The following is a 26,220-nucleotide window of genomic DNA, read 5'->3' as shown; positions in this document are numbered from 1 at the left end:
TATACATACACAAAATATCTAACAGACACACACATCAAGCTGCCCTCCTCCATTCCTCACATACTCAGGTGGGCTGGAATCAGAGTCTGGAGTCTGTGCGTGCTCCCTCCCACAGGCTGTGCAGAACCAGGATAGGATCAGGATAGGATCAGGATAGGATCAGGATAGGATCGGGATAGGATCAGGATAGGATCGGGATAGGATCGGGATAGGATCGGGATAGGATCGGGATAGGATCAGGATAGGATCAGGATAGGATCAGGATAGGACAGAGGAAGAAACATGAGAAAGCTCTGCCCTCCTCTTGAAAGGAAATGATGACTGTAGGTAGGGTCTTGGGAGGAGGAGTAGAGGCAGACTGTGGGTGGAGTTACAAAAGTCACGCAGGGTTATATACAGTAGGGTCGGGGTTAAGGTTTTGTGGGAGTTACAATCGTTAGAGAGATGCGGTGTTTAAAGCATGTTGCAGAGCGGAGGAGGAGGGCAGGAGCAGTGAATCTCATGAGGGATTCAGATGAGAATTACAGCCCGTTTGTGCACCCCCTCTAGGAGAGCGCTCTAGGCCACTGCCTTATTGGACGCGCTGTCCCTGAGTATAAATGTATACATTTTGTAATTCTTTGTTTTTCTTTCCTCCCTTAAATCAATTATAACTTCCTGCAATGTACAAACAAGGTGAAAGTACCAATCCTTATTTTAACCTTACTGTATAATTGTTTTTATAGGAGCCAGAGCCAGACCTTTTATTACAGTCGTACCAAACACAGGAAAGATATTCAAAGGGGAATCAATAACTGTGACATGTAATCCTGCAAAACAAACTTATCAGAGTTACCACTGGTACAAGAACAGTCAGTATATGTATGAAAACAACCGCTATATAATTATATCAGCTGAAAAGGAAAACAGTGGTGACTATCAGTGTGGGATTGGCTATAGTGATAAAAGTGAGCCGTTCACACTGATAGTTAGTGATGGTGAGTACTTTAAAATCTACCTCTATTATCTGCTAAGTTTTTATTATTACGTTTTTAATTATTAATTATATTGATTATTTCACTATAATTATGGGTCTTTTATAAAGCATATTTTTTTTAAAAAATTTAGTTCTTGATATGTTGTAATAATTTTATTTAAAGATGGAGTACTGGAGTTTGTCTTTTGAAATATGAAAAATAAAAAAATGATAACAGGTGAAGCGAAAAAAAAAAAAAATTTGAGTCTATAACATAAGGCTAATATTACCTTAGCTTCACTAGTGATCCCAAATGTCACAGATACATAAAAAAAAAAAAAGAAAATACATAAATACATAAATGCATTCAAATGTAGCATAGTCTGTTTATAGAATACAATCTATAATAATATTTACATAACTTTAGTCTCCTTAACTTACTAAATCACTCATGTTTTGTATTTCACGTAAATTTTTGGTATCGAAAACAATAAAAATATTTTTTAAAATAGATGAAAGTTTTTTACTATTCAGAGCCAGAACATAATCCTTGCTCTTTATAAAAGGGCCTTGGGGGTGCGGGGCCTGGCCGCCGAGCTGGCCGGTCGCACCTCACAACAGCTCCGGCAAATCTTGGCTTATAAACATACAATTTGGACCTGTTGAACTCCCCTCGTTGACCTACCGCGGTGGGCTGGCACCTAAGCAGACACTGGACCCGGGGAGAGGCTTGCAGCTGATGTTTTAGTCCCCCGGTGGGGTACACATCGCTCCTTTTGGATGAGGCCTACTCAGGCGGTGAGTGAGACGGACGGCCGCCGCCCGCTATCCTGCCCAATGCTACTCAGCCAGGCTCCTTCGGCTGGGCGGCCTGGGCCCTGTTCCCCCCCCCCCCTCTGGGCCGGTGGGGGTGATCCCGGCCTGCACCCTGTACGCCCTGTGGCTCCTGCTACATCAGAGCTTTTGAGTCACCAACAGGCCGCCAAAACACAACCCCGACCGCACCTAAAATGGCGGCGCAGTGACCCTGCTGGCTCACACGAGCACCTCTGACATCCGAGGGGATGGTACCCTCCAGAATCCCACGCAAGCACTGCACGCCTGCAGAAACGGATCAGTACCCACTAACCCACAGCCTCAGTGATAGCTGTACAAGCGATACCACGACAAAGAGGCGGGAGCGACTACCTGCTAACCAGCAAAGCACAGACCCATCGTCCCAGACCCAGCAGACCCCTCGGGCCTGCCCAGATGACTTGCACAGAGTGCACACCATAACTCCATCCTGAGGAGCTGACCTACACCGCCTCCATACCGACGCAGTGAAACTAGCCAGCCGGACCGCAGGGAGTAGGCACCGGACAGCTGGAGGAAAGCAACGGAAGAGAGCTCCACATCACAGCACTAAACAATTCTGGACTCACTGAGGGAGCGAAGCCTGCATAACTTACCTCCTTGGGGTACAAGTATCTGGCAGCCTGCCGCTGGGGTGTCGGGGTGCTCTTATACTCTTATAGTCTTATAGTTTTAAGCGAATGACCTCAGGACTCTACCTGCATATTAAGCGTAATTAGCAAGGGCAGCAGCTTAAGGGCATGATATAGCAACAGCTAACTCATGAGTGAATATCACAGTACTATAGTTCACAAGCTTGTGTTACAATAGATAATTGATTACTAGTACTGTTTTCATGCTTACACGTACGCCTCATGCTATACTATAAAATGTGCAATACATTTACAATCTTAAGCGCAATTAGCTTGTTATACGCATGTCTACCCTAGCATGTTATGCCATAAAAATGATGCCTAGAAGCCTGATATCTTCATGTAACATAAAAAACAAAAATGTGCTGATTGCCCAGCTACTGTTCTATTGCAAATCATAATGCCATACTACAACAACACTAGCAATGCCAACCTAGCACCATAAAGCGTTGATCACCTTACTATATTATTATAACGATTTCACTGTTATAACTATATAAAAATGTGCAATGTCTCATGCCACTATCAAACTTATATGCATCAACAAACACGCTGTTGTGGCGTATGTCAATAATATGTAATAAACTGCACAACAAAAATAAAGAATTAAAAAAAAAAAAAAAGATAAAAGGGCCTTGGGTGTTTATAGCTTCCACCACACTATCCTTAAATTAGAATGGTATGAGATAGACGGTTTGTCCTCCTTAAGCCTTCCCCCCAAAAAGATAACAAAAGTTTGTAGCGCAGAATATCTGGATATATAACTTTAAGAAATAGAAGAGAGATTGGACTTAAAATCCTCACACTCTTTCGATCTGGCTCCAGATATAAACACTAATGTGGTGATATGACTGGAACCTTTCACTGTGAAGTGAGGATGGCACTCCAAACAGGACACGAGAAATCTTTCCTCAATTAATATTCATTGCACAAAATAAATCTGTTTTTGTTTTTCATTTGTGCAATACATACTCATTGAGGAAAGATTGTTCAGTGTCAGCCAATGAGCGGAGCAATGTGCTGCTTTAAGGAGCATCCACCTGCAGAGGAACTGGAGGCAAGGGCCTGGTGGACCTCTAATAAGATGTCAAGGGAGGAAAGTTAGTTAAATGTTCATTTATTAGAAATTTTGATTATGTTAGTGTGTGGTTTTCTTTAAAGTGACATTATAGTCACCAGGCCAACTACAGCTTATTGTGTTTGTTCTGGTCAGTATAATCACTCCCTTCAGGCTTTTTTGCAGTAAACACAGTCTTTTCAGAGAAAATGCAGTGTTTACATTACAGCCTAGGTATACCTTCAGTGGCAAGTCCTCATATGGCTGCTAGAGGTGCTTCCTGGGGCAGTGCTGCACAGTATGACTGACATTCAGTGTCTCCGCCCTCTGTATGAAGACACTGAACTTTCCTCATAGAGATGCATTGATTCAATTCATCTCTATGAGGAGATGCTGATTGGCCCCTGTTCCGCCTCCTTGACATTCTCATCCAATCCAATGCTTTCCTATGTGAAAGCATTGTGATTGGCTCAGATCATCACTTCTGATGATGCCAGCCAAGCAGGCAGAGCAGGGGCAGAGCAAGCACCAGCAAATTGGAGTAAAGGTGGGATTAGGGGATAAAAAGGGACAGGGGGGATAGATAGTGGTTTTAACACTATAAGGTCAGGAATACATGTTTGTGTTTGTTTAATCAAAATCTAAAACAAAAATTGTGGCAAATCATGAAACATTACATAATACAAGTGAATTCCTCTTTCACATGGATTTATTTCTGTTTCCCCTTTTAAAGATGTCCACAGTAAATTTACTTTTCCACTAACTAGTTCCTTTTTTATTTTATGCCCTTTTCCTTTTCCACTGTCTCCATTTCCTAGTTCATTTTTGAATTTTCTAGCCATAAACTTTTTTCTTGGGATCGATTTACTTTGTGCTACTTCCTCTTCCGCTTTTTATTACCTTTATTGTCCAAGTCCCTTTAATACTTGTTCTCTATGCCCCTTTCTTTATCTGCCTACTCCTGAATTATTTGTTTCTTTTTTACATCTGTCATTATAATACTCTGTTCTCTGTATATTTTCTTTCTCTGTCTAATCTTTTGACTCGCTTTCCATTTGATGCCTTTTTATTTTTGTCTTCCACTTTGTTTTCCCTCTGTTCTCCACAATTCCTCTGTAGTTTTCACTACTTACTATATAGTATGTTTGTGGGTACCAGGATGGCTGCTGGAAATGTACCGGACCTTATGCACCTGAACATGCACTGTACTCCTACCCAGGTCCGTTTGAAGGAATTTGGGGTCCGGCAAGCAAAATGGACATGGAGGCCCCCCAATCCTTGTCGGGATGCCGGGCGATCCGTCTGTTTGCAGTGCGGTCTGCCATAGTGGGATGAGCGGATTGATGACTTTGGTGGTAAATGCAGTCCCATTAGGTGTCCGTGCAGGGAAACAACTTTCCACCCAGGGGCATTTGCCGTCCAGCCTGATGCCTGCCTTGTACAGGGGGAGAGTCCCAGTATGGTGACTTTAGGTTGTCAGGCAGTTTGTTTCTACCCCTCTGCGGTGAGTTAAGCGGCACAGTAGGGTAATTCAGGGCCTTAAAGCATTGTCCCATGGTGCGATTAGTACCCTCTGATGTTGAGGGTAGTAGTGCTGCACCTCCCTGGCTTGTGGTACCTTGGTACTTATTCGCCGGTTCCTGCTCGTTCAAAGTCTGCAGTCCGCCTGTGTAGTATCAGGAGAGCGGGATGCGTCCGGCAGAGTTGCCTGCCACGCGGTCTCCACCATTTTGGAAGCGGACCCTTGACAAGTACGTGGCACTCCGGTGGGTCACAGGGTGGGGACCGGGATCACCACCGCCGGCCCAGAGGGGGGAAAACAGGGCCAGACCCGCCTAGCTTCTCGGTTCTGCCGTACCTCTGGTGGGCAGGATAGCTGGGCAGCGGCCGTCCACCCCGCTCACCGCCCGAGCAGTCTCCATCTTGGCTGACAGGGATCGCCCCACCGAGGGACTAAAACCTCACGGCAAGCCTCTCCCCGGTACCAGGGTCGCCTCTTGTGCTGTGGCACAGCTGCCAGTTGCTGGGTAAGAATGTTGCCGGTTTTTAAGGGCTAAAACTGGGTAGCTTGTCGGGAGCTATTCCTCTGTGCCTCCGCTCGGCATGGCGGTCCGGCCCCGCCCCCAATTTTGAAGTTTTTGCATTGGCTGCAAACCCCAAATCTTTGCAACATCCGCAGCAAGTTCTCACCAAACCAGGAAGAGAACCAGCCATTAATAATGCTCTTTCAACATTTACACCCTAAATGGTAGTGAATTAAGAATAACAACACACGAGAAGGATTTTGGAATAGTTATAGATAACAAACTAGGCAACAGTGTGCTATATCATTCAGCAGTTGCCAAGATATTGTCATATATAAAAATGGGCATTAATTCTCGGGATAAAAATATAATGTAGCGGAGCGGCAATATAAAATCCCACGATCTCCGCTGATATTAAGGGTAAATCCACAGTCAGCGCTGAAAAGTAAGGCAATATCCCAAATCCCCCAGTAACCAGATGAAACACAGTTCTGGGAGTCAACTGAGGTCTTTATTCACAGCTTACAGTATTTATGCAAGTCCCCATGCAAGGGGTTTCCTTACTGACACAGCAGGGGTAATACAGTAAGGGACTACATGGGGGACTTAACATTTGGAGCAACTCTCCCATCAGGCACTGCTGCACGAGAGGGACACTCCCACTGAAATACACCGTTAAGTGGATTATCCCTCCGTGCAGCAGAACCGGCATTTTACATTTAAATTCACCATTCATACAATATTCACTTTATTTTGCCGAACAGACGTTCGGTAGATAGCTGGGGTCTGAGTGCACCTTTCGTGAGAATACCGCTCAGATCCCAGCTAAAACAACCGAACGCCGCACGAAATACACTTCTTTATTAAAGTCATCTGAACGTACCGAATACCTATGGGGAACCACAATAGGCGAAGACCGGAGCTCCCGAACGGCCTGAAAGTACAGCGGTGTTCGTGTCGTCGAGTAGCCATTTTCAGTTCCAGGCACTCAACGAAAAAACACCGCTGGGGGAGACAAAGGATCCAAGATGGCCGACCGCCGCGTGGTCGGTAGTCGAACGACGGACACCCAGGAAAGCACTTAACTACCGATTGCAACAATGTTGCAATCTGGTAATTGGTGCCACACGAACCTCAGTGTGTGGGCTTGGATTCGGTACTTAGTTAGTTTCACGAACAGCCGGTAAAGTTTCTGTTCGTGAAACCACCCGGCTGCTAGCATACGAATACTATAGGAATACAGGCAATCATACATTTCAATACAAGATGCAAATTACATTCAAACACACTATGGCAGCAGTGCTTAGGACAACCTTTAGAGACACAGTTCTATAGTCTGAAGTGGCTAGGTTTTGCCACAATGCTCCCCCAGAACCAAGCCGGCATACACAGTCTGATCCTAACGGATCGGCTTGGGGATGTCCGGAGGAGTACCCACAGATCATTTTTCAAGTTCAGTCTGTCTGGACAACCCGTCGGCGTTACCGTTTTGCTTCCCTGGCCGGTAATGAATGGTAAAGTCAAAAGGCTGCAGCGCCAAACTCCAGCATTGTCCCCAGCCACACGGTGTAGCCACACCAACGGGTTGTGATCTGTGAGTAAGCAAAAAGGTTGTCCATACAAATACGGCTGCAACTTTTTGAGGGCCCACACCACGGCCAGACATTCTTTCTCAATGGCGGTGTAGCTTACTTCACGTGGCAATAACTTTCGGCTCAGGTAAGCTACGGGATGCTCTCCGCCATCTGCTCCAACTTGGCTCAGCACTGCTCCCAATCCGAACATTGAAGCGTCTGTGTGGACAAGAAATCTTTTAGTTGGATCAGGAGCAGCAAGTACCGGGGCATTGGTTAGAGCAGTCTTTAGTTGCTGGAATGCCTGATCACACTCTGGGGCCCAGACAACCTGTCGAGGAAGGTTCTTGCGGATCAAGTCAGTCAAAGGTTTGGCATGGGCACTATAATTGGGTAAGAATTTTCTATAGTACCCTGCAGTACCTAGAAACGCTAGCACTTGGGTCTTTGTCCTAGGGGTGGGCCATTTGGCTACGGCTTCAATTTTGGCTGGTTCGGGTTTCTGTTGCCCGCTCCCCACCCTGTGGCCCAAGTACTGCACCTCTGCCATCCCTATATGGCACTTGCTAGGTTTCAGTGTTAACCCTGCCTCTCCGATACGATCCAGAATGGCTCCTATGTGTTGTAGGTGCTCTGCCCAGGTCTGGCTATATATGGCGATGTCGTCCAGGTATGCGCATGTATATCCCTGGAACCCATCCAATAGCCGATCTACCATCCGCTGAAAGGTTGCCGGGGCGTTTTTCATCCCGAATGGCATGACCCGAAATTGGTACAGGCCAAACGGGGTGACAAACACCGACTTGGGGATGGCATCCTCGGCTAGTGTAATCTGCCAGTATCCCTTACATAAATCTATGGTAGTGAGATACTGGCCCCGTGCCATCTTATCCAGCAGCTCGTCTATCCGGGGCATCGGATAGGCATCAGACACCGTTTTGTCATTTAGCCTCCGGTAGTCGACACAGAACCGTGTCGTGCCATCCTTCTTAGGTACCAGCACTACCGGCGATGTCCAGGGGCTATCGGAAGGTTCGATAACCCCTAGCTGCAACATCTCCTCAATCTCTTTCTTCATATGTGCCCTGACTGCTTCAGGGACACTATATGGAGTCTGCCGCATAGGTAGCTGTCCCGGGGTCTCGACTCGGTGAGTGGCTAGCGGAGTGTACCCAGGCAAATTGGAGAAGGTGGCTCCCTTAGCCGCGATCAACTCTTGTACCTGGGCACGCTCCTGAGGGCTTAGCCGCTCTCCCAGCTGAACTCCCTTGGAGGGCTCTGTCTGTTCTTCCTGTTCTAATAGGTCGGGTAGAGGCAGATTCTCCTGATCCTCAGAGGCGGAGGCGCATATCGCCGCCACGTCCTCTATCCTCTCATAGTAGGGTTTGAGCATATTCACATGGAGCATGCATCTCTTCCCTACCCCTGAGCAGGGGCCGATCACATAGGTGGTGTCACATCTCTGTTCCACCACCTGGTATGGGCCTTGCCAGATGGCCTGCAGCTTGTCTGTGCGGACGGGTTTTAAAATCAAAACTTTTTGTCCCACCTGAAATCTGCGGTCTCTGGCTCCCCTATCATACCAGCGGCGCTGGCGTTGTTGGGCCACCTGAAGGTTGGTGCACACAGCCTGAGTTAGCGCCTCCAGGCGGTCCCGGAACTCCAGCACGTAAGATACAATAGGGGTCCCATCTGGGTTATTCTCTCCCTCCCAATGCTCTCTAATTAGGTCTAACGGCCCTCGTACCCTTCTCCCAAACAGCAATTCGAAAGGGGAGAACCCTGTCGACTCTTGGGGTACTTCCCTATATGCGAAGAGCAGATGGGGTAGAAAACGCTCCCAGTCTTTATGGGCCTCTCCAAACGTACGGAGCATCTGCTTCAGAGTACCGTTAAATCTTTCGCATAGACCATTGGACTGGGGGTGATACGCAGAATTTACTATTGGCTTAATGCCGCATATCCTCCACAGTTGTTGGGTGACCTCGGCGGTGAACTGGGTGCCCCTTTCAGATATGATTTCTTGGGGAAACCCCACCCTGGAGAATATTTTCATTAAGGCCTCTGCCACAGTTTCGGCATGAATATTGGAGAGGGCTATGGCCTCGGGGTATCGGGTGGCGTAGTCTACTATGGTTAAAATATACTTTTTCCCGGAGGGACTGGGCTTGGGTAAGGGGCCCACTATGTATACGGCTACCCTACTGAAGGGTTCTTCAATAATGGGAAGAGGGCATAACTTGGATTTGTGGCGGTCACCTCAGTTGCCTACTCGCTGGCAAATGTCACATGAGGTGCAGTACTGCCTCACATCCTTAGAGATCCCTGGCCATAAAAAGGCGTGGGTCAACCTGTATCGGGTACGTGTCATCCCCAGATGCCCAGACAAGGGGATGTCGGGAGCGATCCTAAGCAGCTCTTGCCTATACTTCTGGGGGACTGTTTGGTCGTCAATCTGACTGACCCCCCCACTTCTCTTTCAGCAATGCGGTAAAGTAGCCCTTTCTCCCATGTGTACCGCTCCCCCTCTAACCCGGCCTGATCCGTGCGTACTCTGTCCCTGTTTATCTGTAGCGTGGGGTCTAACTTCACCTCCTCCTCGAACTTAGTGGGGGTATCCCATGTCATACGTGTCATGTGGGGGTCATGGTCTCTTACCTGAGCCTCAGAGTGTGGTGGTGGAACCATGGTGTGAGCCTGTTGCCGTGTGGTCACTGGATGAGCTTCCTGGTGTGGAGCCTGGGGTATAAAAGCAGGTCATCAGGCCCAAGTCATTCCCCAATACAACATCTGCTGGTAAGTTCTGCATTAGGCCCACTTTTACAGTCCCCTGTCCGACACCCCAATCCAAATGCACTGAGGCAGTGGGTAGTTGGTACACTGCTCCCCCTGCAACTCGTACTGCCACTGATCCGCCAGTGTGTGCCGAGCCTGGAACCAAATGGGGTGCTACCAAGGTTAGAGTGGCTCCTGAATCTCGGAGCCCTTGTACTTATAGGGTTAAGTGAGGGTTCAAATTAGGGTTAGGTAAGTTATTTTAACATCTCTCACTCTCTATTCTTACCCTAACCATTGGGGTAAGGGTTAAAATAAAGTGTGAAAATTCACAATTTATAGATATTCCCCTAGTGTGAAATATCACTAAATATAAACAAGTCCCTAATCCTAACCCTCATTTGAACCCTCAGTTAACCCTAAATGTCCCATGCCCTAAGCTTAGTGAATGCACTAACTATAATGAAAGTGTAAAACTAGTTTTACTTACCTTCCAGGACCTTGCTGTGGAGGAGTAGCAGGAATGCTAGCACGCATGTGCAGCACACGATCCAGCTGATTCCCCTCACCGGAAGTGACGAGGGTAGGGGATTTTCACGGGTAGGGAATTTGATAGAACACAGGCATCTCAGATGGCATATGAGAGAATTATACAAATATATTTGGAGCCAATACAAACCATTGTCTGGAAATCTGTTCATGAACAGGACTATACATAGGACACACGGTCACGCATTTAGATTGGACAAAAGGAGATTTAGTTTGAGGCAAAATAAAGGGTTTTTTACAAGGAGAACATTAAGAATGTTCTCTACCTGAAGTGGCTGTTTTATCAGAGTCTGTACAGATGTTTAACCCCTTAAGGACACATGACATGTGTGACATGTCATAATTCCCTTTTATTCCAGAAGTTTGGTCCTTAAGGAGTTAAAGAGCAACAGGATGAATACTAGCAAAAGCATATTATTCATAGATATAATTAATAGGGTAACAGGTACTTTGTCAAAGAAGAGATCTGACTTCCATTCTGGGGTCAAGAAGGATTTTTTTCCTAGTTAGTTGCACAACTGGAAAGCACTTCTAACTATGTTTTTGCCTTCTATTGTATCAGCAGCAAAAACAGATGTGAGAAAGTCTGAACTTGATAGACACGTGTCTTTTCAGCCTATGGGACTATGCAACATTCTATAGCACTTTTGAATGAATACCTTTTTTCAGACTAGTAATTAAATTATCTATTTTGTAGTGTAGGAAGGTAACAGCAGAACTGCAGTACCCGACACCTAAGGCTTGACTTACAGCTGTATGTTGGAATAAATAAATAGTGCAGTCTGTGTTGGTGGGCAAAAATATTGGACCAATGCTTTTTTATTCTTACAAAAATAAAATAAGATAAAAAAAGGCTTTGGAAACTGTAAAACTGAGTACAACATGCATTGATACATGTGGAATGTCTTCTATGTACAATATTTTATTCACCAGATTGGTACGTCATTACCAACCAGTTTTATATCCACAATTAAATGCCACTACCATCTCTGCTTGGAGGTCACCAATGGTAAACCAGTTATGTTATTATACTTTGTTTAAGTACAATTGTTTTCATTAATTTAACATGATTATATGGGTTTTGTTTTTGTTTGTTTTTTTGCAGAAACGTTGGTCAGACCTGTGATTTCTGTAACTCCAAACACCAGAAAGATATTTATTGGGGATTCTATAACTTTAACTTGTAATGTGGATTCAGTCAGTCGAGAGGACCAGAACTATTATTGGTACAAAGACAGCAAATATGTATATATTACTGGAAACACCTTTACAATTCAATCTGCTGAAATTGATGACAGCGGCGATTACCAGTGTGAAACCGAGAGGGGCGATCAAAGTGATCCTTTCAATTTAGATGTTGGTAATGGTGAGTATTTAACCAGTTCAGTTGTGGACAATAAAATAAATGAACCTTTTTAAAATTCTGCCATGAAATCTGCTAACATGCCTATGCAACACCACTAATTCCTTCATATGGATGTTACTCTATTTTGCTCACGATTGTATACTTTAATTAGATTGTGTTAGCCAATATCTACTAATCTACTACCCCATGGGGACCTCACGAATCCAGTGATTCTCTACGAGACGTGCTCACAAAGCTCGACAAAGCGAGTAAGCAGGAGACCCTTCCAGTTGTTTCAAATGCAAAAGGGTAATAAGCGCTCTCTTCTCAAGGGTGAGCAGCAGTTCACCAACAAGGTGTTCCCTCTACCTTGTGATAAATGGACAGATAAAATAGAAAGGTGAACAGCGCTAAAGATCAGAAATTGTACATACGTTTAGTAGAAATACTGGCCAGCGGAGTAAACTTTGAGGAGCTATATCAGCTCGGTGTTAAGAGCTTGGACGGAATAATCCCCGTCTATGGATTTATATACTAGAGCAACGACCTGCTCTAGTTTGGAGAATTTCAGGTGGAATAATCCCCACCTCGGGATATAGTGGACCCAGGTATAGCAGCAAAGCAGTATTAAATAGGAAGGAGGACAAAAAAAAATGACTGGATGGTTTAAAAATTATATATACTTTAATACAATAAGTAAAAAGTGAATAATACACTATAAAACCAGTCCTGTATAAAAGTCCAAAATTCTTCCTCACTTGACGCGTTTCGCCGAAGCTTTCTCAAAAGCATACTGCTTTGCTGCTATACCTGGGTCCACTATATCCCGAGGTGGGGATTATTCCACCTGAAATTCTCCAAACTAGAGCAGGTCATTGCTCTAGTATATAAATCCATAGACGGGGATTATTCCGTCCAAGCTCTTAACACCGAGCTGATATAGCTCCTCAAAGTTTACTCCGCTGGCCAGTATTTCTACTAAACGTATGTACAATTTCTGATCTTTAGCGTTGTTCACCTTTCTATTTTATCCTTCCAGTTGTTTGACTGACATCTGGGAGGATGCAATTAAAGTAATTTATAAAAGAGTCACTTTTTCTTAAAATCAGCATTTTCATAAAATAACACAAAGGGGGCAGCCAGTTAATCACCAAATTGAAGAGCTTTTGTGGACTAAAGTGTTAATTTAACTAAATATAATATTTAATATAATTATAAAATATAAATAAATACAAAAATTCCTATAGTGATGATAATTTTCATGCAACCCAACAAATGAGTTCCTTTTGTCTGTGAGAGAATAGTCAATAGTTTATTAACTCAAAACATTTAAATAAACACAAAACAATATTTACTCACAATTCCCTATGAGCTGGGATGTGGAGTCTATCAGATGTTAAAGAAAACAGGTAAACAAGGGGATCAGGGCACCACAATCGCGACTGTGTTCTTATAATTACTAGCTTTGATGATAAATCCTCATCAAAGAGAACAAATATCATAGTGTAACCTTTAATTGACATAAAATCTATACATAAATAAACACTCACATGGAGAAGTGGCACATAATATTTAAATGAATGTGCAAAAAACGCATGGTGCCAAAGGCACAATCCCGCCAGATATATCCAATGCAGCTCAATTCACAAGTCGAGATGTTCTTGGGCCCAAACTTGGAACTCTACTGTGGTTACCGGACCTTGGGATTATCTTATTTGTTTTCTATTATTTAGAGGGTTGTTCACAGGCTGCCTGCACATATCTGCACTTTAACCCTCACATACTGATTTTTATATATGTCAGATGTTGCAATCTTGTTTCTTCGTCGGACCCTGCTTCTTTGTTTGAGTGTAGGCCATTACAATTAATTTTTGTCACACTTGGACCCTATTTTAATTCATAATAATCAGATATATTGCATAATACAAAATATAACAATGTTTAAAAATGTTTTTTTGCTCTGGTTTAATGACTCTGGAGGACAGAGCGTCCCATGAGCCAATGTTTCAGGATATTGTAGATGGAAATGCAGTCAAGGGCAAACCTGCATTTACAGATGTGTTTAGATACCTGGTTCCAGTACTATGAAGTGTACCATCTCTCAGATCTTTCCACTAGAGTGAGGGTGATCCTGGGGCCACCCGGAGGGCTGATTACTGAAGGAGAGAGGCTGAAAGTGACCTGCTCTGTGGATAGAGGGTCCGGGAACCTGGAATTCAAATGGTGCAAGCAAGATGGTGAAACCTGTGATAAAATGTATCAGGCAGGATCACACCAGGAACATTTTCTGGTGGAATCTATGGTGGAAAGCTACGGTGGAGACTATTTCTGTTCAGTAACTGCCAACAACATTCAGGTTGCTTTCAAAAGTGAAACGGTGAAGATATCTGTGCACGGTAAGAATACAAATGTCTGACAAAGTGACAGTCATGAACTAGCCTTGCTTAATAAAAACCTAAATAAATAAATATAAAGGGGCTGATCCAAAAGTCCTAAAGATACTGGGGTCTAATGGATTAGCTCCAGAGGTGCCCAGTGTCCCTCTCCTTAAAGTAGGGGATAACCCTCAAAATACAAAAACAAACTAAAAAGGACTAAAAGTTCAATTAAGGAGAGTAACAAAAAATGTAAGAAAGGTAGCCCTACCTTTAATTGTCCTAAGGAGAAAAACAGAAATTGTAAAAAGGAGGAGTGAGGAGACAAAGAAGTATATATTGTATATGTATATACACAAACATACACAAACATATGTATAGATATTCTGCTAGGTTAGCTAGGATAAACAAAGCTACTAAGTAGGTATAAACCCAAACTTAAGCAGTTTCCCAGCAAATATACAAAAATCAGGTATGTACTGAGATAGAAGATACTGGGGTGAGAGTGAAGGAGCCTAACCCCAAAGCACACATAAAGACCCCAAGCCAAAAACTCAAAAGGACTCTGACCCTATATCACCTCAGCACCATGGAGTAGCCATTAATGCCTACCTGAACCACTCTCCCTTCCGAATCTTAAAAGAAATAATAAAACTTAACCAAGCTAGTGCATATTAATGCTACCAAAACAACAAAATAGCTTGACGCGCGTTTCGGCGTGTCATTGCTCCTGATGATGGCGTACTGTCACACGAAACGTGTTTCAAGCTATTTTGTCGATCTGTATAAAGTTCCACCAATAAGAATATGTACAAAGGATCAGCGCTAATATACTAGCTCTTACAAGGATAAATAGAAGGCAGCACACCTGGACAATAGGGCTCCCTCACAGGCCCTATAGAGTAGACAAAACTAAAAAAGGTGAAGGGGGAGGCGGCGCCACAGGTGAAATAAAATCTAAATAAATAAATAAACCTGTATCAAGAGATAAAGGTTTGCAAGTGTTCAGTGAGGGGTAGGTGTGTGTGTAGGATACTCTAACGTCTAGGTGGGGTCCCCTCAGCCTTCACCAATAATACATAACATAAACAGAGATTAGACAGAATATCTTACATACACATAACAGTGGAAATTCGGATGGTGTGAGTAGCGATCCTATAGCAGGATAAAAAACAAAGGGAACAAATAATAGTGCAGTATCGTTGGTACTGACAGGGGAAATTGCAATATTCCCAATAGGATCCCAATAAATTTGCACTCACAAACAAGGAGCCAATCAATTTCCGGCTCAGATCATCAGCTTTGTGAGATATAAGAGGTCCCACTCCCTCCTCTGTATGTGCGGAGTCTTCCTTTTGTTGCAATCACAGGCATACAGTAGTAGTAATTAAAGTGCTTTATTCCATAAAGTGCACAAATACGATAAAAAATAAGTAAAAACCTTACAGTCTGTACTGGTGTATCTTGAGAAAGTAGCAATATGCGTTTCGCCTCTCTGGGAGGCTTCCTCAGTTGCTGGTTCACTGTCCTAGGGGTGGTCGTTCTTTTAAGTCCATTTCTTAATTGGTAGTGTGTGTTACTTCCGGGTCGCATCCATTTCTTACGTGTTTCCGGTTTGCGTTCCACCGTTGGAACGCATAGGGGAGATGGTCGCAGACTTCCTGTGTTTCTGTCTGCTGGAACGCATCCTTGCGTTCCACCCCGCCGTCAATTTTCATTCTGTGTGGTACTTAAATTTTCACATGTGTTCTTTGTATAGTCCCAACGTTTATTCACTCCAAACAATTCTCATATGAAGAATAGGGAAAGAGGGGAGACAAGAAATAGGTAGGAATAGTAAGGGATCAAAAGACATTGCTTTTTTGGGGTTTTATTCATCATTACCTGATACAATAATTCTATACATATGTATCCAATACCCGGCATCTAGTGTATAGGTAAAGTGTCTTAAAGTGCTTCCAAATATGTACCATTTCATACCCATATCTACATTCCCCTTATATCACAATATATAATGGGCTTACCGATATTGATAATATTATACTAAAAATGCCCAAATTTATAAAAATAGATGGTGCTGTGGACCAGATTCGAATATGAATACAAAGTGCATAAGCTAATAACTGGATATAAATATATCACAGTTATGGTTGAAAATCTACAATTTGGGTCTAAAAGATATAAAATGGCAATGGTTAAAATGCATAAAATGTGTGCCGTGTGAGGGTGTCAATCATAATAAAATCACTGGAAAATCCCATATGTGCAATTTCTTGTGCATAAACTTAAAATGGAATACTTTATCTGGACGAGAATATATAGGGTGGAATACAGATACTCTTATGAAAAAATAGTTAGCAAACAGTGTTTAACCAATGATTGACATTAATATACAATGCACAAAATATGGCTATATTCCAAAGGTATATATAAAAATATGAACTTTAAAGGGTTTCATGTAAAATGGCAAACTTCAAAATCTAAGTTGAGGCCGTGGGGGGCTAGTGTTTTAAAATTGTAAATACATTTCATTTCTTCTTTTCCCAATTGTTTTATATAGTCCCCTCCTCTCCAATCTTTCTTTACTTCTTTAACAGCACAAAAAAACAGGCCCTCTGGGTTCTGATTATGTGTTTGTTTGAAATGTAGCGGAACACTATGGGTCTCCATTCCATTCCTGATATTTCTTATGTGCTCCGCTATCCTGATTTTGAGGGGTCTGATTGTTCTCCCTACATATAATAGATTACAAGGGCACTTGAGAATATATATGATACCCTTCGTGTGAAGCGTCAGGTGGTCTGTTATCATATAGGGTCGTTTTATTATATTCTCTATGTCTGTGAGGTGTCTTTTATTACTCTTGGTGGTTCTACATGGAAGACACATTCCACATCCATAAAAGCCCTTAAGATCCTGTATAAGATGGTTGTTTTTTTTAGGGCTTAGGTGGCTTTTAACTAAAAAAACTCTTAAAATTTCTTGCTCCCCTATATGTGATCCTTGGTCGTGAAGGTAAAATTTTATTTAAAATAGGATCATTCCTAAGAAGGTGCCAATGCTTTTTGATGGCCTTTTGAATGTTTTTATTTTGCCCATTATAGTTGCAAATGAATGGTATTTCGTTTTTATTAAAAGTTTCCCTTTTAGGTTTATACTTTATTAATTCACTCCTTGGTTTCCCTTTTACTTCTTCTATATCTCTTTCTAGGGCTATTGCATCGTATCCTTTTTCCTGAAATTGTTGTTTAATATAGTTTACTTGTTCTATATAATCCATATCGTTCTTGCAATTCCGTCGTATTCTTAGGAACTGGCTTTTCGGTGCATTTTCGAGCCACGGGTGGTGATGGCAACTATTCCTGTCAATATATCCATTCGCATCTACAGGTTTGAAGTGTTTTTTTGTAATTATATGAGAGTCTTGGATATTGATGTTAAGGTCTAGGAAATGAATTTCCTCCTCACTGTACGTGCTAGTTAGATGAATTCCCCAATCGTTGGAGTTTAAGTATTTAATAAAATCTTCTAACTGGTCTCTATTGCCTTTCCAAATGAAGAAAATGTCGTCTATGAAACGGCAATAGGACACCAAGTTTGCCACCCAGTCATGGCCCTGGGTCACATGTGATTCTTCCCAAAAGGCCATGAACAAATTGGCGTAGCTGGGGGCAAACTTGGTGCCCATTGCCGTTCCACAGACCTGCAGATACATATCTCCTTCGAACCAAAAAAAATTGTTGGTTAAAATTAATAAAATACCTTCTAATATAAAATTCACTTGTTCCATTTTAAAATTCGATTTTAATAAAAAGTGCTTAACTGCTGATATCCCTTTTTCATGCGGAATTCTAATATAAAAGGAGGTGACATCGCAAGTTACCAACAAATTTCCTTTTTGCCACTCTGTTTCCTCTAGTATCTGTAAAACATGCATCGTGTTCTTAAGATACGATGGTGTTTTTGTGACTATCGGTTGGAGAAGAACATCTATATATTCTGATATCCTGGTGGATATGGAATCTATACCTGATATAATAGGTCTTCCTGGAGGGTTCGTAGTACTTTTATGTACTTTCGGTAAGTGGTAAAACACTGGGATTTTAGGATTTTTAATCCAAAGGTATTCTGCTTCTTTTTCATTTAAAATTCCTACTTCTTTTCCTTTGTTTACATATTCCTTAAAGGTAGCCATGACTTCTTTTAGAGGGTTATTTTTTAACTTTTTATACGTTGTGGGATCTGACAGTATTCTTAGTGCTTCCTCTATATATTGTGTTTTATTAAAAATTACGATTCCTCCTCCTTTATCCGCTGGTTTCACTACCCAGTCTCTATTGTTTTTGATGCTTTTTAGTGTTCCTTTTTCTTTTACTGATAAGTTATGTTGGTATTTATTAATCTTTTTCAATTTCCCTACTTCCTCCATGACCATGGTCTCAAATGTTTTTATTTCACTTGAAATCAAATGTCTTGGAAAGAAGTCGGATTTTTCCCTTAATGATGTGTGTTGGTACTCATCTACTACTTCGCTTTGTTGTCTTTCTTCTTTATTATAAAAAAAAAATTTAAGACACAGCTTACGAATAAAATGGTTCATATCTACAAAAAAATTAAAAGAATTAAAATCCGCAGTAGGGGCAAATTTGAGACCTTTCCTAAAAATATTCACCTGTTCCTCTGTTAGGGGTTGGTTAGTTAGATTAAAAATTCCGTCTACATTGAGGTTTTGCCTCTCTTCTCCCTGTGTTTCCTTCCCACTTCTTCTCTTTCTTCGTCTCCTTCCATGGATCTTTGTCTTTTTCCTGGTATCTCCCAGGCTTGCGGACTCTGTGTCCACTTCCTCCTGTTCTGGATCAGGTCCTTCCGAAAAAAAGAAGGTGAAGGGGGAGTGTCTGGGGGTAAGGATCTGCTTATGCTTCTATTTCTATTCATGGTGTTTAGTGGTTCTAACCTAGTTGTGGTGGGGTGTTTAGTACTATTTGTTTTATTTCCCTCAGGGTACCTTTGGGGACCTTCTTTAACCACCTCACTATACGATTTTGGTTTAGACACCTGTTTCTCTTTTTCTTCAATTAGATCTTTGTTTCTTCTAAATTGGTGGTATTCCCTATGGGGGTTTGATTCACCTGATGTTGATCAAGTTTCCTATTTCGCTCCCATCTACTCCTCAGTTCATCATTCCTCTGTAGTGGTTTTTTCTGTTGTTCTCTCTCTCTTTCTCTCCTTGTTCTTTCTTCAAATCGATCTCTATGTGGTTTGTCCATTTCTCTCCTCACAGTTTCCTCAAATGTATTAGGCCTGGGTTTATTGTCCCATTGATTTGGGTGGTTTGTTCTCCATTTTTCCCGGTTGTTTCTTCCCTGGAGCTGTTTGTGTCTATTTTCTTTTTTATTATTCCTAACGTTCCCTGTCCGGTAGTCTGTGTCAACTTAGATTTTGAAGTTTGCCATTTTACATGAAACCCTTTAAAGTTCATATTTTTATATATACCTTTGGAATATAGCCATATTTTGTGCATTGTATATTAATGTCAATCATTGGTTAAACACTGTTTGCTAACTATTTTTTCATAAGAGTATCTGTATTCCACCCTATATATTCTCGTCCAGATAAAGTATTCCATTTTAAGTTTATGCACAAGAAATTGCACATATGGGATTTTCCAGTGATTTTATTATGATTGACACCCTCACAGAGTTTTTTAGTTAAAAGCCACCTAAGCCCTAAAAAAAACAACCATCTTATACAGGATCTTAAGGGATTTTATGGATGTGGAATGTGTCTTCCATGTAGAACCACCAAGAGTAATAAAAGACACCTCACAGACATAGAGAATATAATAAAACGACCCTATATGATAACAGACCACCTGACGCTTCACACGAAGGGTATCATATATATTCTCAAGTGCCCTTGTAATCTATTATATGTAGGGAGAACAATCAGACCCCTCAAAATCAGGATAGCGGAGCACATAAGAAATATCAGGAATGGAATGGAGACCCATAGTGTTCCGCTACATTTCAAACAAACACATAATCAGAACCCAGAGGGCCTGTTTTTTTGTGCTGTTAAAGAAGTAAAGAAAGATTGGAGAGGAGGGGACTATATAAAACAATTGGGAAAAGAAGAAATGAAATGTATTTACAATTTTAAAACACTAGCCCCCCACGGCCTCAACTTAGATTTTGAAGTTTGCCATTTTACATGAAACCCTTTAAAGTTCATATTTTTATATATACCTTTGGAATATAGCCATATTTTGTGCATTGTATATTAATGTCAATCATTGGTTAAACACTGTTTGCTAACTATTTTTTCATAAGAGTATCTGTATTCCACCCTATATATTCTCGTCCAGATAAAGTATTCCATTTTAAGTTTATGCACAAGAAATTGCACATATGGGATTTTCCAGTGATTTTATTATGATTGACACCCTCACACGGCACACATTTTATGCATTTTAACCATTGCCATTTTATATCTTTTAGACCCAAATTGTAGATTTTCAACCATAACTGTGATATATTTATATCCAGTTATTAGCTTATGCACTTTGTATTCATATTCGAATCTGGTCCACAGCACCATCTATTTTTATAAATTTGGGCATTTTTAGTATAATATTATCAATATCGGTAAGCCCATTATATATTGTGATATAAGGGGAATGTAGATATGGGTATGAAATGGTACATATTTGGAAGCACTTTAAGACACTTTACCTATACACTAGATGCCGGGTATTGGATACATATGTATAGAATTATTGTATCAGGTAATGATGAATAAAACCCCAAAAAAGCAATGTCTTTTGATCCCTTACTATTCCTACCTATTTCTTGTCTCCCCTCTTTCCCTATTCTTCATATGAGAAATGTTTGGAGTGAATAAACATTGGGACTATACAAAGAACACATGTGAACATTCAAGTACCACACAGAATGAAAATTGACGGCGGGGTGGAACGCAAGGATGCGTTCCAGCAGACAGAAACACAGGAAGTCTGCGACCATCTCCCCTATGCGTTCAACTTGTGAGTCAACCATTTTACTCTTTTATTTATTTTTACCTGGCACCAGAGTTTTTATTGTTCCAGTGAGAATTTTACTCCAAAGAATCCTTGGTGGGGATTATACTACTCACTCAAACTTTATCCATTGAGCAGTCTGCCTGCTCAATAAAATGTGAGTAACCACTTGGTATTGTATTACTTCACCTCTGACTTTTATACAATAAGCACTATTATTGTTTCTTTTACATTTCATATGGTCCTTATACCAACAAGATATCCATCTACTACAAAACTTCACGTATCCCATAGGTGGGGATTGTACCACTGTATGCCATCCACACTAGAGGTAGTCTTATAGCTCTGGGAAATGTGAGTAGGACTATATACACCTCTTAAAATAGTACTTAGTACCTGTTGGGATATACTGCACCATTATTTGCTGTCTTTTTATTTTTTCATACGGATTTCACGAATATCCCATGTCCATACGTTATTGAGGAATACTTCCCCTGACAAGATTGTGATTGACTTCTTATACAAGGTTCTATTTGGATTTTTTTTTTGCTGCATTTAACAGGCATAGACTCTTTTGGACTTAATCTTTGGACTCTTGATTATTATTCATTATCCAGATTTTTTTTAACTCTTTTTGTTTTTTTACCTTGTATGTATTTTCTCTTATGTAGTGTCTTGTATATGTGCTTGTATAGTTTCTAATCAGGTTTATTTATTTATTTATATTTTATTTCACCTGTGGCGCCGCCTCCCCCTTCACCTTTTTTAGATCCACCAATAAGAACTACAAAATAAAATAAGGGGAAACAACAGAGGTACCCAGAAGTCTCTGAGATCTGTACCTATGATATGCTGGTAACAATTCTAAAAATGTGAGACTTTTTAACATTTTATGTAAAGGTTTTAACAAATATATTAACATTTTGAAAACTACACTTAGCGGTACTCTTTGTCCTTCCCTCCCTATTATTCAATTTTTTTGTAGTGCCTATTGGTGGATCTATCACTATTTGACGCACTATAAGGTGTTTTAAGAAAAAGACTATTCAAATTATTTTTATCTGGATCAGGCTTCTATTCACAGATTAAGTTCATTTGTGTTTAGTTAGAGCATAGCCCCCAGATAATTTCTCTTATAGAGTATTATATTATTATTATTATTTTATTATTTATGGTATAAACCTATATTTATAAACTCCACAATCGTTATATTAATCCCTCATCATGCTGCATTAGTCCTGTACCATGCGCCTTAGACCCACATTTGCAGCATTAAATCGGCATTCACTGCATTAAAACCCTGCATCTGAAGCAATACCATCTCATGGTGTATAATGAACTCCAAATATTGTGCATTAAAGTGTCACTATGTAAACATAAAGATAGAAGGTATGCAGTGTGAGGGGAACAGGAGAGAACGGATTTTGGTAGAATTTCCTATGGAGTGGAATACCCTACTAGTTACAGGAAACAGTAAGGGTACAGTAGAGAACTTAATGTGCAACCTTAATGCGTGAATATTAAAACTTTACTTTTAATGAAACATTTCTAATATATAAAAACTGGTGAGTGTCAATACCCCAAAACACTAGTGTGTAAAACAAAAAAAACAAAAAAAAAATAGAATAAAGTCAACACTTGTGTGAGACTTGCATAAAGTACCCCACATATGTGAGGGGACTATTGACTAAACTGTGCATGGTAGCTGTAGTTTTAAGACAATAAGTCGGGTACAGAGTTTCCAGCAGTATCTGGGAGTCCCAGCCAGGTATTAATCAAAACTTGTCTGGGATATGTCACAATTTGATACAATAATTTGTAGTGGGGATTATTGTCTAAACTGTGCGTGGTAGCTATAGGTTTAAGACAATAAATCAGGTACAGAGTGCCCAGTAGTATCTGGGAGTCCCAGTTTAGACAATAGTCCCCACACATTTGTGGGGTATTTAATGCAAGTCTCAGACAAGTGTTGACTTTATTCTATTTTATTTATTTATTTTTTGTTTTACACACTAGTGTTTTGGGTGTTGACTCTCACCAGTTTTTATATATTAGAAATGTATCATTAAAAGTTAAGTTTTAATATTCACTGATTAAGGTGATTTACTCGTTAGGTTCTCTAATGTACACTTACTGTTTCCTGCAACTAGCAGGGTATTGCACTCCATAGGATACTCTACCAATATCTTTTCTCTCCTGTTCCCCTCACATTTTTGTGTTAAAGTGTCACAATCACAAATCATGCAATTGGAGGTGTTACTTAACCATGAAACCAGGGCTAACAATGATAAAGTGCCAAAACCAGACCATGGGCACAGGTAAACCCATCCCTAGAACACCTCTGAGTGCCTTAGACTGTCAGAAACCATGTGGACATAAACCTTCTTCAAATAGTAGAAAACCGAGTGACCTTTACTTACTATCAGTAGATTTAAATGTCTAATTTTTATCAATTTATTTTATTAAATAAAGTATTACCTCTTTAAATTGTATCTTGATCGTTTTCAAAGTAATTAGCCAATTTGCTTAAGTTACCAATATTATTGTTCTAACAGTGCCTGTGTTTGACGCGAGACTACATCCATATACAGACAAACTGCAAATGGTGGTTGGAGACAACATGACCTTTACTTGCTCAGTGGAGCGAGGCACCACTCCTCACTTCCGGTGGTGGCACAATCGAGTGGAGGTAGATAATCAGTCTGGGATGTATCAGATCAGAGAGTCTGGGAAGATGTTATATATAGAGTCTGTCAACTCTGACCATGAAGGAAAGTTCTACTGCAAGGCCAGCAATCAGATTTCAAACAAAATAACTACTATACAGAGCAACGTCTTGAACGTCCTTGTCATAGGTCAGTCCCTTTGGAGCAATAGTATTTTTCTGATTAACAGACTGGATTTCTATGTACATCAGCATGTATTACACATAGACAAATTGTCCGAAAGATAACTTACTTTTAAAACTCATCAATTCCTGTCTCCGTGAGGAATATAGTGCTCACTACCTGTATATTTGTCGTTTTAGGAATTATTTTTCTCGAAATAGTTTTACCTTCTCAAATTGTATTTTGCTAATTTGTACCAATATCATTCTTCTAACAGTACCTGTGACAGGTGCCAGAATCCGTGCTGACAGAGACATTCTGGAGATGGGGATTGGAGACAATGTGACCTTTACTTGCTCGGTGGAGCAAGGAACCTTTCCTTTTTTCTTGTGGCAACACAATGGAAAGGATGTGGACCATAAGTCTGAACTTTACCTGATCAAAGAGTATGGGAGGATCCTATATATAGAGTCTGTCCTATCCGCGCATAGAGGAACTTACCAGTGTTGGACCAGCAACCAAGGCTCAAACAGGAACTTTACTGCAGAGAGCAATGTTCTGACCATCACCGTTGCAGGTCCTGTTTAACCAGTATCTTTATTAATTGATTATAATTAACATGTGTATGTCTGGTTAAAGCATATGTTGTGCCTAATCATTAAATTCATGAAGCACCAATATCCCAAAAAAAGTAATGATCAAAACCTAATAAGGTTTATGGCGCTATTGGCAGGCACACAACCCAGTTCGGGATGAGTATCTTGAGCTATAGGAAAGAGAAACCACACAGAGACCACGTTGCAGATAAGAATTCACACCACACTTTATTGTCCACAAGGGGACCCAATACAAAGTAAGCTTAATTCTCATTAATATTGTTGCATGCATTTACTTCAAACAGCTTAGTACCTAGCTATATCAGCTTAAGTATACATCACCATTAGAGGGGCTTGGTTGTGTCCTCTGCACGTGACTGGGGAACTCTGACAGTCAGGCTTGGAGGGACCCTCTCTGGGAACAGCAGAGACCAGCAACACGCGTCCGCATTACAGGTGGGTAGTTCTCCAAGTGATTGCCAAGTTTCTCCGTCTTTTATACCTTTTACCAAGTTTGTAACTTTTCCAAGATTTCTTATCAGTGCAGCCCAGCATGTATCTTGTCACACGCATTAAGTAATCTTTATGGTTGATCAGGCCAGTCATGACCACCCAAGGCCCATGCCAAACACATGCAGTATCTTATTCTATGTCCCTACTCTTATCTTTCTGAACATTGTTGGCACCAAATCACACTTTTTAGCACCTAGGCCTTTTTGGATATTGGCCAGATATGCTATGGAATATTTTATGCAATGTCATCTTAGTTGAATTTCTTAGTGCGACACAGTTTAAGGCAATTGCCATCTTGGCTATCTATAATAGTTTAATTTGCTCAATAGTGATCAATCATTCAATCATTGATCTACTCGCTACAAAATCTCGTGGTCACTACTCTATCCTAATTCTCCTTGACCTGTCTGCGGCTTTTGACACTGTTGATCATCAACAGCTTCTTCTCATCTTCCGCAATATCGGTCTACAAGATATTGCTCTCTCCTGGTGCTCCTCCTACCTCTCCAGCGCTCTTTCAGTGTTTCTTTCTCTGGCTCTGCATCTTCTCCCCAACTCCTCTCTGTTGGTGTCCCCCAAGTTTCAGTCCTTGGTCCCCTACTGTTCTCCATCTATACTGCCTCTCTTGGTAAATTCATAGCTCCTTCGGCTTCCAATATAATTTCTATGCAGATGACACGCAAATCTACCTGTCCTCTCCTGTTCTCTCCCCATCCCTCTTGACTAGTGTCTCTCACTGCCTCTCTGCTATTTCTAACTGGATGGCTGCCCACTTCCTTAAACTAAAATTGACCAAAACTGAAATTCTGGTCTTTCCTCCCTCAAGTGTTGTTACTCCTGTGTCTGTCTCCCTCCAAGTCAACGGTGCTATAATCAGCTCCACCACGCAGGCTCGCTGCCTAGGTGTTCTCTTTGACTCCGACTTCTCCTTCAAGCCTCATGTTAAGTCTATCACCAAATCCTGTCATTTCCATCTCAAAAACATTGCTTAACGCCAGATGCGACTAAGGTGTTGGTCCATTCCACTGTCCTTTCTCGCCTTGACTACTGTAATCCGCTTCTCAGTGGTCTTACGTGCTCCCAACTTGCGCCGTTACAGTCCATAA

At 41.2% G+C, this 26,220-nt stretch overlaps 1 protein-coding gene across 1 annotated transcript in view; it reads left to right on the top strand.

The window, feature by feature from the left end:
- LOC134582660 (Fc receptor-like protein 5) overlaps positions 1 to 26,220 on the top strand; it is a 92,446-nt gene that overhangs the window by 56,932 nt on the left and 9,294 nt on the right. Inside the window, exons 9-13 of the mRNA XM_063439313.1 lie at positions 726 to 977; positions 11,527 to 11,787; positions 13,872 to 14,162; positions 23,733 to 24,032; positions 24,283 to 24,582. Coding sequence (XP_063295383.1) covers positions 726 to 977; positions 11,527 to 11,787; positions 13,872 to 14,162; positions 23,733 to 24,032; positions 24,283 to 24,582 — 1,404 coding nt within the window. The remainder of the gene's footprint in view (positions 1 to 725; positions 978 to 11,526; positions 11,788 to 13,871; positions 14,163 to 23,732; positions 24,033 to 24,282; positions 24,583 to 26,220) is intronic.

Source organism: Pelobates fuscus, chromosome 13 (genome assembly GCF_036172605.1).
Source record: "Pelobates fuscus isolate aPelFus1 chromosome 13, aPelFus1.pri, whole genome shotgun sequence".
Taxonomy (NCBI): domain Eukaryota; kingdom Metazoa; phylum Chordata; class Amphibia; order Anura; family Pelobatidae; genus Pelobates; species Pelobates fuscus.
This window is presented reverse-complemented; position numbering and strand designations above follow the sequence as displayed.